At 35.4% G+C, this 16,756-nt stretch overlaps 1 protein-coding gene across 12 annotated transcripts in view; it reads right to left on the reverse strand.

Moving 5' to 3' along the window:
* DMD (dystrophin) overlaps positions 1-16,756 on the reverse strand; it is a 1,013,774-nt gene that overhangs the window by 150,907 nt on the left and 846,111 nt on the right. For all 12 annotated transcript variants that reach the window (XM_027688940.1, XM_027688937.1, XM_027688948.1 and 9 more), the window contains one exon: positions 15,860-16,006. In XM_027688940.1, coding sequence (XP_027544741.1) covers positions 15,860-16,006 — 147 coding nt within the window. The remainder of the gene's footprint in view (positions 1-15,859; positions 16,007-16,756) is intronic.

Genomic DNA, 16,756 nt, shown 5'->3' on the forward strand with positions numbered 1-16,756 from the left:
AACTGAAAACAAGTTGAAACTAATTCTAATTTATATATGAAGTCTATTAGAACATATACATTACATATTTGTGCTTCAGGTAGATGCAGCTCAACTGTGAAAAGAAATGGTTAACCTTTTCTTATGATGTTGGGTCATGAGACAAGGTGGACACACAATATGGGGTTTCATTTGAATAGTTCCACATTCTCCCTTAAGGGTGTGTGCTGCTCCAGCCTTTCCTCGTTTCTTCACATCTCTCAGTGTAGAGGGGGAACCAGAGAGCCACAACATGCTGTGCTGGAAATGTGCAGGTGCCTATGAAAGGCTACAAAAGGATCAGAGTGTCTCTGGCTCCTGTTTCCCTCACTGGACCTGCTCCCCCACTTCTTAGTTCTCTGACAGCACAGAATCTTGCAGACCCAGAACTCAAACAGCTTTCCCTGTGCACCATAACCCACTCCAACACTTGAAAAGTCTTGCAAGTGGTAGTTTTGCAGCACCACAAGCCAGAGTTGATAGGACATTGAAAAAGGGACAACGGGGATAAATGTGGGATAAAAACAAACCAATCCCAACACACATGAGAAGAGAAGAATACTTCTTCAGTCACCATTTATAGGCAGAGTTTTCAGATGTCTAATCCTGTTACAAAATCCATAAACCAGAATAAATATTTAGGAGAAAAAACCCCTTTCTGTTGCTTTCAAAAAGCCAGCAGAAACCTAGCAAAAACTTAAATACAATATGGGGTTTATTTTTAGTTATTATTATGATCTGTTATTTAAGATCCTCATACAGAAAGAGTTATAAATTGTAAGGACTATCCCAATAAATTTTCAATTAAATAACTAAATTAATGTGGAGAAATTTAATTAAAGCTGCACTGGTTTTTACAAATGCAGTTAATTAAGCTGATATCTAAAATTAAATCTCACTCAAACCCCTTTTAAATTTCTTCAGCTCATCAGATACAGATATAATTAAAATTCTAGAAGTTCACCTATGCATCTGAATATTCAAAAAAAAAAAAATAAAACCCACAACCAAAACCTGCTGAAGTAGTTTGAGAGGCTGCTGCTTTAATGGGATTTATACAGTCCTCAGAGTGGGAGGATAGCACACAGAAACCCCTCAGAAACAAATCTAGGTTTTCAAATCTGCATAGACTTTTTCATATAGTGTAACAGACCAGGAACCTTTGAAGATTTTCTACAAGTGAAGGGTAGCAGATTGACATGACCAGGAAACAGGGAGATAAATCCTGCTGACTTCACGTGTGCCTTCCTTTGAAGTGGGCAGGACCTGCATAGGTAAGGTACGCAGCACTTGCACTCATACCCAGGAACAGATGTGGGCATCCTATCAGAGGGAAAAATTGCTTTTTCATAACTGAGTATGTCTGATCTTCTGGTGGCCTAAATGATCCCTCTTCCTTTCCTGATCTTCTACTGACTGATTTTTATCTTGGTCAGGCTCAGGCTGGTCTGTTTTGTTGGTCAGATAAATGCAGATCGATTTTCTCAGGTGTGAGTGACTCAAAAATCATCTTTGTTTTACATAACAAGTAAACATTTAACATAAACATTTTAGGTATTGTCTGATCCAGAGAAAGAGATGTCCAGATAGCTGAGAAGTCTATTACTGCACTACTTAGGATCAGACAGCAGTCTTTGAAGAGTTACAGTTTTTGAGGAGGAAAAAAATATTAACTGATGTACAGTTCACGACTAATACTTATTGCAAATGACACTGATTTCTTTATTAAAACAGGCATATGCTGTGGCAGAACAAATGGTGACTAAACCAATGGGGCATTCAGAACTCAAATTGGGAGCTGGTCATTTCAACAGCTCACTCCATAAGTGGCAGCACTTTTGAGTACAGTCATGCAGTGCTCATATCCCATCCACATTACCACTACACAGGCAGGTCCTTCAGAGAATATACAAAAAGTAAAATTATCCTCTGGTGTTAAAGACATAAAGTTGAAACACTCAAAAATGTACCAACATTTTCATGACAAGTATTTATTTTCTTCTCTATCAGCAAAGCTAGGCAGAAGACAAAAATTGACCACATTGTTTTTGTAATACCGCAGACATTAAATCCTCTTTTGGGAAAAACATGGGTGGGAATCTTATGCCTAATGTCATGGAATTGGGGGTTCAGAACTGAAACCCAAAACCTTTATCTAAAAAGCTTAATTTAAGCAGGAAGATGATTCGAGACCTGGATATTTTTTCCAACTTGTGGCACAGGCATGTCTGTGGATAAATAAGCAAACTCTTTAAAATACAAATTCACATAGGTTTACAGACTTACACAGGGTTTAAACTTAACTTTTGAAGAACAAGGCACAATTGCCCTATCATTTCATGTAGAGTAAGAAAAAGGAAAAGAAAAAGCAACAAACCTCCAGAGTATGATAATAATACAATAAAATTTAAAGGGCCTATGCACTCCCTTTTGAAGACCCATCTCTCCTTGGAGGGAAAAAATCATTAACTTCTTTTTTGTGTACAGAAAAAGAGTGTGTTTCCTTTCTTGCAAAGTAAAATCTAGAGAATGTACACAAATAACAAAAGTTAAAAATCCAGAGAAGCTTGAAGATTGAGCAACCTGTGATAATCTCTCTTTCTGCAGGCACTTGAATCACCCTCTCTTGCTTTGAGCTTGCAATGAAACAGGACCCTGACAAATTGCTATAATCTTCTTTAACCCTAATCACCATTTTAATAAAAAAAGGGTCGGTCATCCTGGAATTCGTACAACAGGCAACTGTCATTCTATTTGCTAAATACACAGAGTATGCAGCTAACACGTCAAAATGGTTCAACCTTTCATTATCTTCAGAATATTACATTCCAGCATTAATATTTGACAAGTAAAAGAAAAGAAAATTATGATACAGTGTGCTTTGAGGAGCTTTAGAGGTCTGCTTAGACCATGGTTGCAGTTTTCACTAACTCCGATCTTAAGAGATTTCTTGGGATTTCTTGATGGTGATTCATAAAACTGCCATGACTAAAAGCCTCCCTCACCTTACACTGCACTTTTCCTCTCTCCATCCCTTTCTTTTCTTCTCCTTTTAGATTAAAAATTTTCTAGTTGTGTTCTCTATTTGTTTGTTTAATGATTTTCTCCCTAGCCTTTTCTTTAATAAATAGTGGTATGCTCGTCAGTGGCATGACAGTCAAGGAGAAGCTTATATGAAGAGGAAGAAAAGAAGCTTCAAGGAGAAAAAAAGAGCAATGAGCGAAACTTAAAAGAGCATCAAGGAGATTGTAGGCAGGGGAAGATTAAAGGAAAAAGCAGCAGACAACTGTGATTTTCAGCTATAAAGGATTCAGCAGCTGTCATTAAGAACCTGCAGCTCTGCTTGAGACATATTGATCACACTATTTCAATGTTTTCTGTACAACTTGGAGAGCCCTCTGTTTACCTTAAATTATAGCAATACTCGGGATAATACTTATCTCTTATTTTTTTTTGAAGGAGGAAGACTGTCCTGTGTTTCTCCCTTTTTTCTTTTCTAGAAAGGGATGCTGAACTTCCAGTGTTTTGCTCACCTGGTCACCAACACAGAAGTATAAAAATACCCTTGCTAAAAATTGAGGATTTTCTTCTCCTTCTCTATTTTTTTTTTTTAAGGAGAACCATTTATACATACAGCTCCTTAATATTGTAGCCACTTCCTAGAATGGGTACTCCTGTAGGGCTCACGAAGATAATGCAGAATATAATATCTCTGTATTTACAAAGTCTGGAGGGTTGTAACCAATCCTGGTAAAATGGTAGAACATCATTAGATTGTTGACAACTGCAAGAAGATTTATTTCTAGGATTTCTAAACCATTTTGCACACAATATTCTTGTACTGAAATACAAAGTATATTTTCTGAAAAAGCAAACACTTGTTTGGGAAATACTAAGACAGTCCTTTTTCCACAGGTTTCACAGGATATTCTGAGTTGGAAGGGATCCATGAGGATCATCAAGTCCAACTCTTATCTTCCACCTGAATGTGTCTCAGGATTAATTTTTCCACGTTATCTCACAGTTCTTGATCACACAGGTCTTTTTAAATACATTGTACTCTAAGATATAAATGTTAGAGGACAAAAATGCAGGAGGTAGGATGATTCATGTCTCCCACACACCTCTGTTCTTGTAACACCCTTTTTAGTGTTATCATTTTTTCTTACATATTAAAACCAGCTGTATCAGTCTAAACTATAGAATTATATTAGATTTTGGGCAAAAGGGAAAAGAGTAAAAAAGGAGAAAAAAGCACATTCATACTGTCATTTGCTTTCAAACACAAAGCCATAACGTTCCAAAGGTTTCTCATTCCACAGTGAGAAAAGAAAAAATGTCTCTTGTATTTTGTCTTCCTCTCTAGGTACATTAATGACATTTTTGTTCTGATGTGACTATTGTAAGAATCAAAATGCCTCAGCTTCAGGGTTTTTTTTATATTTTATAATACACCAAGCTCCACAAACCTTAGTAGAAAATAGAATACTCTTAATTATGAATAAATTAACTAAATTAGCAACATGAGATGGATATGAAATTAGAGGACTGTTAATTGAAACTGCAAACACAGCTGTATACAGCTTGGAGATGAATCACACCAGTAATGACGCAGATGTTTATAAAATGTGATTATGTTTAGCAGGAGCATACTATTGAAACTCCCCAGCCTATTCTTATATTGTGTCACTGAAATGGTTTTTAAACCCATGAACACCAGGAATCAGAATCTCACGGATGGCAAATTAGGCTCCCTGGATATGTGAATTAGTGTTGTCTGAATGTCAGCAATTCAATTCTCCAGCTTTCAAAGAATGTAGAAATGGAGCCAAAAACAAACATCTGTTAGTTATATTCTCATTCAGAAAAAAAAAAATTAAAAATCTCTGGCAAGTTAGAGACTGAATATGAGAAAGACAGTGAAATACAGTATCTCTAAGCAGTAACACTGTGGTGTGAATATACTGATCCTGTAATTAATATAACATGAAAGCTCATGAAATCTACTTTGTGTACAATTGTGAATACATCTTTCTGGGACTATCCCTCCAAAGTGCTAGAAGGATCAGGAAAAAGTGATAATTCCTATCTAAAGGTTTAAGAATTTATTAGCTTCCTAAAAACAGCAAATCAGGCTTTTTATTCTTTCAGATTTTACATATTCCCTATGATGTTTTCTGATAAACTGTACAATATAGGTGTTTTTTTCCTAGCACAAAAAGGCACAAATGTTGCTCTCAGGTCATACAAGGATATTTGAGCTATGCAGGCTCAGCACGGGTAGCAGTTGTGAGGGAGGGCACAGCAGACAAAGCCAACAGCCCATGGTGGCTTAAGTTTTAACATACCAGTCAAAGTCTGCCTCATACCTCCTATTTCCCAGAGCAGTGTTAGCACTGAATACCATACAAAGGCACGTAAAAGTTACGTTAAAGAGTCTGTGACTTGTTTTCTGGAATAGTTCACAGATTAACAGAAGTAGATTTTACAACAACAATGTTTTCCTTGAATATAACCACGCTTTCAATGAACATGCTGGATAATATAAGATCATAGTTTGTGTCCAAAGCCCTTTCCACACACTGTAGTGAAGCTCACATCACAAAGACACTATTAGCTGTGATTCAGGGGCCTCAGCCTATATAACAATAAATACTTATTAACACAAATGTACACAACTTAGAGCTTGCTTTTCTGGCCCTCTTTTCTAAAGAACAGAACAGACCTTTAGACTAAGTAAACTGTTAGAACTACAGTAAAACTGAAAGGCTACTATGACTTACACCAAATCACCACAATGTCATTTTAATTTAACTAAGTTTTATAATGTCCCTTTCTGATCAATAACTGGATGCTTCCCTAAAAACATGTAAATTCATACACAAGATGGTTAAAATAATTTGAAAAATTATGTGGAGTGTCACTGGCACAGCTGAAATAATTGGCACAACCTGGCATTGTTAAACATCACAGGCTTATCCCATCAGCCGTGGGAACTACTGAGCACAGTCTAACGATATGGGGGCACAGTGCTGAGAGAGAAAAGTGGTGATCATAAAATTGGATTTGCCTCTGTCTTTCAGAAACTTTATTTTCTGGGAGCTGACCTCTGATTCACTGGTGAAGAAAAAGGATTAAATCTTGAATTTTTAAAAGGGGAAGCTTGCACGATTTCTGCAACCGACCATAGTGGTCTGACAGTATTTCACATGTCATTCACAGCTGAATAAAGTTATGAAAGCTTTATGAGAAAATTGGAACCTCTTTCTCTTTAAAGGTAAACCTAGGCAGATTCAGGGGTATATTGCAGCTAGCTATGACAAGTGATGTGCAAACTAAATTCAGTTATCTTAGCTCTTTGGCTGGCAAAAGTACAGACAAAGTCAACTCAGGATTTGAAATGTGATGTTTTGAGATAAGGAACTGTAGTACTTGGATATAAAAGAAACACAAAGCTATGTTATGGAAGACACATTCTTCTATTTCTTCTTGATACCCCAAAAAATCACTGCACTGCTGAAGTAGTGCTGTATTATCAGTTAAGTAGGACAGAACTCATTTTTTTTACAGATGAAAAAGTCATAAATGATGGTTTTGGAAGAAAAGGACACAAAACACTTGAGGTCAGTATGAGAAATCAAAGGAATGAAAGTGAAAACATCCAACAGAATGAATATTCTATCTACATATGTATCCTCAGGCTTATTTTTCTGGATTGATTAATGCTAATTAATTTTGTTTTAAAACAAACCAAACTGTGGTAGAGAAACAACTTTGGACATCTGAGAAAATGGAAGAGAAATACTAATTCAGTCTTCGACCTACACACTTGAGGCTTCCAAAAAAAATGGCATATCCCAAAGAATACATTTCCACAGCATAGGATTTGGATGTTGCTATGATTTTTCAGGTACAAAAGAAATAAAAAATGAATATTAATAAAACTTGAAATTGCAAGCTCCGGTATACTATGTTTGTTCTGCAACTAAGGGGTGCATTTCCAAAGGTTATTGCAGTGTCAGTGTTTTATAAAGTAACACCAAGCAAAAGAATTGAACAGCTTAGATGAACCACATGAAGCAATAAGTGTCTTGAAATAACTCCTTTTGCCTGTGTAGTGCTGGGTGTTTCCAAATTAGGAAGGACTTAATAGAAAACGTTTGCACACACAGCATATAACAGGATTTGAGCCATTTTGATTACGAAGTGCCCTCCTCAACAGCAAACATACCATTACATCACTTCCACGCTGCCTATAATTTTCTATACAAGGATACAACATTCAGCTTTACTCAATCCATGTTGAAAACTACAATGGCTTTAGAGAGCACTTTGTGAAAATATTTTGAAAATGACACACATAATCTTCTACAAAGGCTGGTTTCAAATCTGTGTCACAACTTAATGCCACTGACATTTTTAGTATTTTAAACCCCATTATTAACAGTACTTCTAAAGCAGTAAAAAAAATCTTACTTAGCTTGAAGTCTTACTGAAGCAAAAAGATTTAAAAAATATAGCACAAAATACTACCTAGCTTAAAGACTGTAAAAGCTTTCTGTAACCTGAAAGTATATAGCCTGCCATAAAAATATCTGCAGTGATATAACATATAATTGATATGTCAGAAAGACGCAAAATGACTCAACAAAGACATAAAAAAGGCTAAAATTAACCTTTTGCACTGGAAATTTGCGTATTATCTCTCTACCTTGGGCTTTTAATCACTTCAAATGAAGTTTCTTGTAAAAAAAAATCACATAATTTCAGAAGAAGGGATTAGTGATAATGGGGAGAAAGAGAAATATGTTTTGCCAGTTTTACATTCTCCCTCTAAAAACCTTTAACAATACTTTGGCACTGGTGCTTGGAATCTAAGGGGTTTTATATTGCTTCCAATCCAAGGGTATTCATTAAGGTTTCATTGAGTTACAAGCCTCTGAAAATCACATTGGAGAGCCTTTACAGGGCAGCTCTTAAATTCAGTGAATGCTCTATCTGCGACAAACGTGTTCCACATTCAAAGCAAACTCTGTACATCTGCTCTGACCTCTCTTCAAACCGAGCGGGCGTGAATGGACAGATGATCCGTGTCGGCAGCGTGGATCCCCTCCAGGATATGGAGCAGAACCAGAAATTGCAAGGATTCATCAGCCTCCTGGTGTTGGCAGAGATCTGACAACGTATCCTACCCTACCAGACCCTACGCAATCCTGCCCTGTTCCATCGCTTTTGAAAATCTAACCTGAAAATTATGAGCTCTGACAATTTATAACATTTTGGGAAGGAAAAGGGCCTGTGAAGTGGAAGCTAGGGTTGGAGAGTGACTTGTAATTGCAAGGTTCATTTTGGTTTTGTCCTTTGTTTGCTTTCACTGCTCTGACTGCTGCTAACTTTGTGCATTTCCCAGCTATTTTGCCTCACATGTCTTACCTTAAAAAGCCCCTAATTTTCCTAATAAGCAGCTTAAACATAGCTGATTGGAATAAGGTCACATGCCTGAAAAAAAATAGGCCATATTTTCTCACTTTAGGCAAAAAAATGAAGCTATCTGTGCAATTTTATCATCCAAGGTATAAACTTCCAAATCCCATAGTCTACACCTCTTTCTAGAGCTGAAACTCAGAGCTTTAATTCTCCAAATGTCACTTCCACACTGCTTGTCAAAGGGACTTTTACAGAAATATTTTCAATTAATGATTTTGAGATGATCAGGTGTTATAGATCATGAACATTAAAGAATGCAGTTTCAATGGTGGTTACCCAATAAATTAAAGAGCTGCAAACTGGATGATTTAGCTAAAACTACTTGACTAAAAAGCAACAGAACCAGTGGATGTTGGTTTCTAGTGAATATAGTTTCAACAGTATCATAACCTCTGTTTTCCTCAGTATCCTAAATATAGTCTGGTATGAGTCATATAGATGTGTGCTGCCAAACATAATCTATAACTGCTGACAGGTGGAAGTAAATTGTGCAAGTCTTCTTTTATAAGGAAATGAGACTCACATATATCAACTAATATGCCCATTCTTTTCCTATCATTTATCCATCAAACAGATAAATTGGAGACCTTACAGAATATATAGTATATGCAAAGGTTGTACAATAGAGTGCTAAATTCAAGCTGCATGTGTAACATATTTTCTTGTATTTGATAAATTTTAAGTGCGCTTTTTTCATATAAACAGCATAACTCAGTTTTTATAATCCCAAACACCCCTACACATATGCAAGAAACAAAAAATACATCAAAAGAAATCTACATATGCGTATTGTAATGAGAATATAAAGAAGGATAAATTGCTATTCTTCAGCATGGTTCTTCAAAACATCTTCATAGAGGAGAAAATTCCAGAGTAAAGGAAGTCAAAAGAGGATAAGAAAACTCTAAAATGAATGCATCCTCTATACAAAAAATGACTGAAGCATTTGCAATTTCCAACAAACTGAAACTCATCACACACAACATCATAAATTTAACAAGGTTTTATTAGTTTTTCTGTTGGCATGGCTGTGGATGATAACCAGGCCTGTTTATACTTATATACACACTTTCTTTCACTGACTGCCCTAAATATGTCACAATGAAGGTGTCCTCCTAATTTAGGAAGGAATCTCTCCAATTTTTGACACACATTGATTAGAAGAATTGAATCCCAATCCAGATAGCTGGCCTTCCTCCACTAGCTTACAGAAATAAATAAATAGGATCTCTAAAGAATGAATGACTGTAAAATGAATTCTATATGCATATTTTTGTAGACAAACATTGAAAAAATTTGAGACTCAGGCTAACAGAAATTTAAGAAAAATGCATGGGTATATGACTTCTACAGCCAACTGGCACAGCCAATTAAATAAATAAGAGACCATTAAAGAGCTGTGACAATTGTGGCTTTGGCAGAAGTTCCAGTTCTCATGGAATATAGAAAACAACATTTGAACTAAGTAGTCTAATGGGAAAACTCAACTTCCAAAAATGATCAAAATCTCCCTCTGCTGGGAAGATGAAGTCTGCAACTACAAAATAATTTCAAATATCAAGGTTGAAAAGCACTATAATTTTATTAGTGCACTAATTACTGTAATTATAGGTGAGCTAGAATTTTGGCTCCATAATGTCGAAAAGTTGTTTCTTGTTTTTCTCAGCTACTTACAGATGCCATATGTCAAAATGTAGTTTAAAAAAAGAGGAAAACCCAAAAAATAGAAACAAATTAATTATTAAAATTAATGAAATATCACAATGGAAAGAGAACCTGCTAAAGTAACAGAAAGGTAATAATGCTCAAATATAAAAATATCACTGCCTTTTATATTGCACATTCATATATACATGACATTCTCTGTCTCATTCGGAGAAGAAACATTTTTCTTGCTACTGTTGCATCATCTGCCAATCTATCAACTTCAACATAACTCCAGTTTAAACTCGCTGTTTAATAATAAATAAGTCCACTTATACTAGAAGATATACAAAAAAATTAGACAAATTTTCTCTCTAAGTATATGACTATAGCTTTCCTGTATGAGGAATCCTATGCAGTATCAATTGAACAACTGAATTGTAAAGCAAGAGAGATTTTCTTTTTCTTTAGGAAAAATTATATAAGAGAATATCCTTAATTACACTCAAATCTTAATTCCTTGGTTTAGCCAAGAAGTAAAGTTCCTGAAACCCTTACCCTGCTACATATGCACAAATAAAAAGAGGACCTGAGAATCCAGTAATCCTTATTTTAATTCAACTGTGAGAGACCTGAAAAAGACATTTCTTTTACAAAGGTATTTTTGTTGTTATTTCATTTGTTTTCAGAGGATTTTTTTTTTGGAGAAGGCGTGGAGGACAGAAGGTGAAGTAAAATTTAAAAAAAAACCCAAATCTAAACCCTATTATAATAGGTCACTGATGATTTCAATTTGCATTTTGATGCAACTTATTTACCCTGGTGCTCAACTCTTATCAAAAGAAGGGTGTGAGCTGAGGATGGCTGCCCAGAATGCCTGTGACTCAGCTTTCCAGAGATTCACTGGATATAAACAAATATTTGAAAACACCTACCATTAGTATTTGGTGGGACATCTACATACAGAGAGGCCAGCAAGGCTTTGATGCATAGTCACAATTTCACATTGATTTTAGGAAGGAAGAGATTTCCTTTTTGGTTTTTGTATTCTTGATGTTAGTACCTCTGCAAATACGGACGGCAATAGTCATTCATATTTCTCACCACAGATTGAAAGAATCAGCTAATATTTGTGAAGCAGCCAGAAGATGCTGTTGTTTGAAATAACTCATTGCAGTGACACTTATTACAGTAGTTTGCATTACACAGCTCAGTAAAGAGTCTGTCCTCAGCAGATACAAATAAAATTATGATATAACTTTAGATAACTGCCTGCAGGGGTACTAAAAGCCTGCTGGTTCTTCACAGCTCCTGCAAGCAGAGAGTACTGTTCGAGGGAACAGTATAATAGAGTTGTGGCTGGATCTTCTAACAAGAGGCAGCGTGGCTTTTGCACCACATCAAACTTCAGATCCCCACATGCTGGAGAATCTTTGCTACTGGTGAAAGATGAGCTGAAGATTTAGGAATGATACTGAAATCAGGACTTATGCTTCTCTACAGTCACACACTATATATAGAAATCAAAGAATTGTAGAAATGTTTAGGTTGGAAAAGACCTTGGGCTGGTTTAGCTCTAGGTTTTTGATGTACTCAGAGTCAACCACTCACAAATGACAATAATTCATTACAAATTTCAAAAGTAAAAGCATTAGAATATAAATACCATAATAAAATATCTGAAAAGGTACAGGTTTTTGGATGAAAGATGGTTCTTACTATGTTTTTCAGCTTATTAAACGTACTATTCTAAATAAGAGCAAATACAGTTTGATTTAGACCAAAAAAACCCTTTCTTGACAATTGAAACATATGTTCTCCGTGGGATGTTTGTAAATTCTTTTACATGTCAGGGGCTTTGCCCTTTGACCAGAATTACACCAACCAGATCTCTGACTGAAGTGAAATGGATATAGCTTCCACCAATCTGGGCTCCCTGGCGCCCCAAATGTCAACTGGAAGTAAGAAAGAGTTTGCAAGACACGTTTTCCCCCAGGATGATCTCATTACATATACTGTTTGAAGCACACAGCATCTGAACATGAGAGCTCCCTGTGAAATTCATAACAAATAGCTCCCTGGAAAGATTTCATCTCCTTTCATGTTTAAGAAAAATGAAAAAAATTAAACAGCATATTTTCCTCAAAACTACTCTTTTAAAGGCACAAAGCTAATTATTTTCACATTGCTTAAACTCCACAGATGATGACACAGTTTTCAGTGACTGAGCTGAGTGTATTAGCTTTCATTAATGAAATACACCTCACACAACACTTCAAAACCAGGGCTGGTTGAGTCTGTAATTGCTTGAGTGCTTTCTATACATTTTTCTCCCAGTAATACTCCAGTGGATATTCACCAAAACTGAATACAAATCAGGTAACTTAACGGCAAACATGCCTTTCTGCAGAAAAACAAATGAAGTTCTGGGAAGATTCTGGAGCAATATTTGATACTATTCACTAACAGCACCAATCTTGTGAAATACTGCAAATGACTGAATATGATTGGCTTTATTCTTATGCTTGTAAAATGAATATAATATTAAATATCTGTAAGATTTGGCTTAAAACGATGCCTTTCCTCCTCTGATCTTATGTAAGTCCCAGTATTAATAAAGCAACAAACAAGACATGATTTCTTCCTTTACAAAATGCTCTTTAACTTTCTCATAACACTAGAATTTGCTGTTGTTTCAGATGTGATACATCTTATGTCTTTATGCACTTTTCCCATACATAACCAAGAACGGATATCTTTATGGCAAGACATAGCACAGAAGGCTCTGTTTTATGATTTTCCTGCAGTCATATTTTCTAGGAACTGGGATGTATGGATAAGAAATATTTTCCTCATTAGGAAAATGAGAAGGAGAGAGAGATCTAACCTTTGAGGGGAAAAAAAAGAGAAGGAATCTACGAAAAGGGAAGAACAGATTAAAAAAAAACAGAGATAAGGAAAGTAAGATGGGGAAAGGCAGAGAAGAGTAAGAATATGGAAAGAATTACTTTTTGAAAAAAAAAGAATTAATAGAAGGCAATGAAAAAATATCACTAGTGTAAAAGAAAGACACATGAAAATACACAGAAGGCTGAAATCAATGGAAAATACGATGAAAGAACTAAAGCACTAAGGAGATATTTTAGGTGACATTAGTCTAAGAAAGGCAATTAATAGAAAAGAAAGATAACACAGAACAAATTAAAAACCAGAAACAAACAACAGCAGTGTACCTTGGAATGGTTTTGCATGAAACAATTTGTTTGGGGTTTTTTTTCCTATTGCATGGCCAAAATTTCAGTTTTCTATGAATAATATCACACCTAACTGGAGTGCTGGTCATACATAAGTAAGTCTAACCCTAAGACAGAACAACATATAACACTTTAAAAGGTGCCACTCAGGTGTGTCAGTGTCCAGCAGACATCATATATAGAACAGTTGGCTTAGATGATTGTTGTACATTCCTTCCAACTGGACTATTCTATTCTAGTCTATGCTATTCTATTCTCTTCTAACAAAAATGAGCTCTGCGTCTCAATGCATCTCAAAGTCTGCTCCCTTTTAAAATTATTTTATAGGAACAGATGTGCCCTTCTTCTTCCTAGGGGTCAGAACTTGGCCTTTTGTATATGATAATCCTTCAAAGTTACTTATGTCTTTTCCCCTCAGGATGTGTTTAAAAATTTACTGGACTGTTTTCACCTTACTCTCTGTATCTTCCAAATGACATTTAGGTAAATATGAAAAAAGACAGTAAACCATAATATTCCAAGTAACTATCTGTTCTATCAGCAATAACATCTCACTCTGACACACTGTCTCCAAGTATCTACCTTCAGACAAGATGAAACACTTTGTTTTCCAAATATCTGGATTTGATAAATCAAGACAACAATTTACAATGAAAAGGGAATTGTTCACAATGTTGCCTGAGCTCTGTGGAAAACAACATTTTATCTTTGAACTGTGTGCAAACAGGTGACTTGCCCTATATATTTTTAAATGATCTACAATATCTGGTTGGCCCTCTTTCTAGTGCATTTATGAATAATAACAGCAAAACATATTCTTGGGCCTTCTCCCAGATCTGTTGAGTTTTGCATACCCTGGATGCTTTTACCCTGAAAAATCTTCCTGCTTTCCTTTATTTCCTGATTAAGTAATGAAGAATATTTCTGCGAATCACTGGAAGTAATTAACTATTTTAGCAGTGAAATAAGGTAGTTTTCAATGAATCATAGAAGATACATTAATTTAATCAGCTGCTTATTAAAACTAAACAGATATGATTTCTCTCATATGTGGATAAACATATCGGGAATACCCATTTTGTCTTCCATATTTCTCTTGATTTAATTAATAATATTACCTGAACTCTATTATGAGGATCTGGGAAAAAGTGGGCAGTAATGACAAAAGAACTTGCAGTAATGATCTTTTACTTAAACTATCACTCTCACTGCAAAGTTTTGAATTAGAAAAAAAAAATCTGTTAATATTTGCATGAACTGATAACAAATCAGAGATTTCACAGAGCTGTGAGATTTCTTTTGGAGAAGCAATAAAGAAACAATAATGTGTTACTGTCTATTAGAATTCACAGCACATTGTAAGAAAAGAGGGAATTGATTCATTTTTGTCTATTGATAATGTTTGGAGTTTACAATGAAAGAAAACCTCTTTATTAAACCCCGTAGTTCTACATTTTTTAAACAAAATATCAAACTAAATACAACACAATTTCAAAATGTAAAGCAGTGATGTAGCAAGAAATAAAATAGCAAGTTAAATTCAGCACTTAATGAAGTTAATTTAAATGCATTTACCTTCATTTAGTCATAACATCACTCCCCAGCTATTGGATCTATGTAACCCTACACCAGTGCATACATGCTTACATACGCTCTCTAATGCACACTGTTCCTAAAATTCGAAGCTAAGATACAGTGCATCTTGGAAAAAAACAACAACTATGCATGTTTGAAGTCTTTATCTCAAGATAAGAATTTGTAAATTTTTCAGTATTTATAACTTATGGTGGATGTTTACCTTAATTCCATAATACATCTTATTATTTTTTTTTACATTAGAGCTCAAACTATAAAATCCCATTCTGAACAGCTTTACTTGCAGTATAAAGTCCTGCTAATTACCTGAATGCATGTGATGTCTTGTAATTTAATAATTGATTCTACGGGTGTGATTTTACAGATTCCACTGCACGGAATCATTAATCTATATTAACCTGTACGGAATTTATTTAAAACTGTTGCTCCCAGAAATTATTTAAACCATAGTGAAAGGAATGAAGCAGCAGAAGTAAACTGTCTTATGTGAATCTTCCCTATACACCATAAAAATATCCATAAAACATGGATAAGTCATGTGATAAATGAACACATGATATATTAGGCCGCAAGATTTGCTAAATATTAATACTAAAAGGTAAATAAACTCTTAAGTATTTTAACTTAATAGTTCCACCGTGTGAGAAACTGGGCTACATAATCTTATTTGATAAAGTATTAAGAACCATACGAAAATAGAGCATCAGGTTTAACTACTGTTTTCTCATAGAGGCACTATTATGGAAAGCTTGCTTCATCTTTAATTCCTTAGTTCTCTTTGGTGCTATTTCATGGGAACAACAGAGAAATCAAAATATTTACTTAAATGCAGCATAAAGAAAAAATCATATGCAATGTACCTGTAGCACCTTCCACCTTGTGTTCAGGTCTTCCACACAGCTGAGATTGTACTGGGAGAGTTGGATATCGGAGGGAGTGAACCGGTGAGTGAGGTCATTGACTTGATGCACCTTTTCTTTGAGGGGTACAAGTTCTGCTCGATAAACCTGTATGAATTAAATAAAACTATAAATAAAGATAAGCCTTAACTTCAAAAACTATTGGTTCTGCTATCAGCTGATTAGTCATGTAAAGATAATACATATCAAGCTGAAAGGAAGGAGTATATTGGTCATAATACAGTTACCAGTCTTTTTGTATGACTTCATATAGACTTTAGGTCTCAAGGGTAAGGCCCAGCATTTCAGAAGGTGCTAGGGAGTTGGAACCTTCATAGCCATTTTTGGCCAGTTAAACCACATTTCCAAGCAGCACACCCACCGCGATGTGCATTGCAGAGCACACTTCTGTCCTGCCTCATCCTTTACATGTGTGTAACACATATTCCTTTGGGACTGATGGGAGAGAAAAGTACTGTTTAACACAGGAAAAGAGAGGATGACAACTGTTCCCAAATACAACAAAGGAAACAACAGAAGCAATGATAAAACTATTACTGACCCCACTAAGGGCATGATCTTACCCTGAGTATCTTACACGTAACAAACAAAAGAATAGAAATGGGAAGTACAAAAAAAAAAAAAAAAATCACTATGAATCCCAACCCGACCTACATGACTCATGAGTCTCACGCTCTTACAAAACCAGAAACTGCTAGTTACAAGCTTCTTGTTTTTAAAAGCAACAACCTGATGCTGATGCTTTCGTGACGCATCTGGGTACCTTCAGATAAATTCACGGCATCATGACTTTATCAAAGAGAGGAATCTCTATGTAGAACTTCCACTGCTCCATAT

Source organism: Neopelma chrysocephalum, unplaced genomic scaffold (assembly GCF_003984885.1).
Source record: "Neopelma chrysocephalum unplaced genomic scaffold, ASM398488v2 Primary Assembly neopelma1_76, whole genome shotgun sequence".
In the NCBI taxonomy this organism is placed as follows: domain Eukaryota; kingdom Metazoa; phylum Chordata; class Aves; order Passeriformes; family Pipridae; genus Neopelma; species Neopelma chrysocephalum.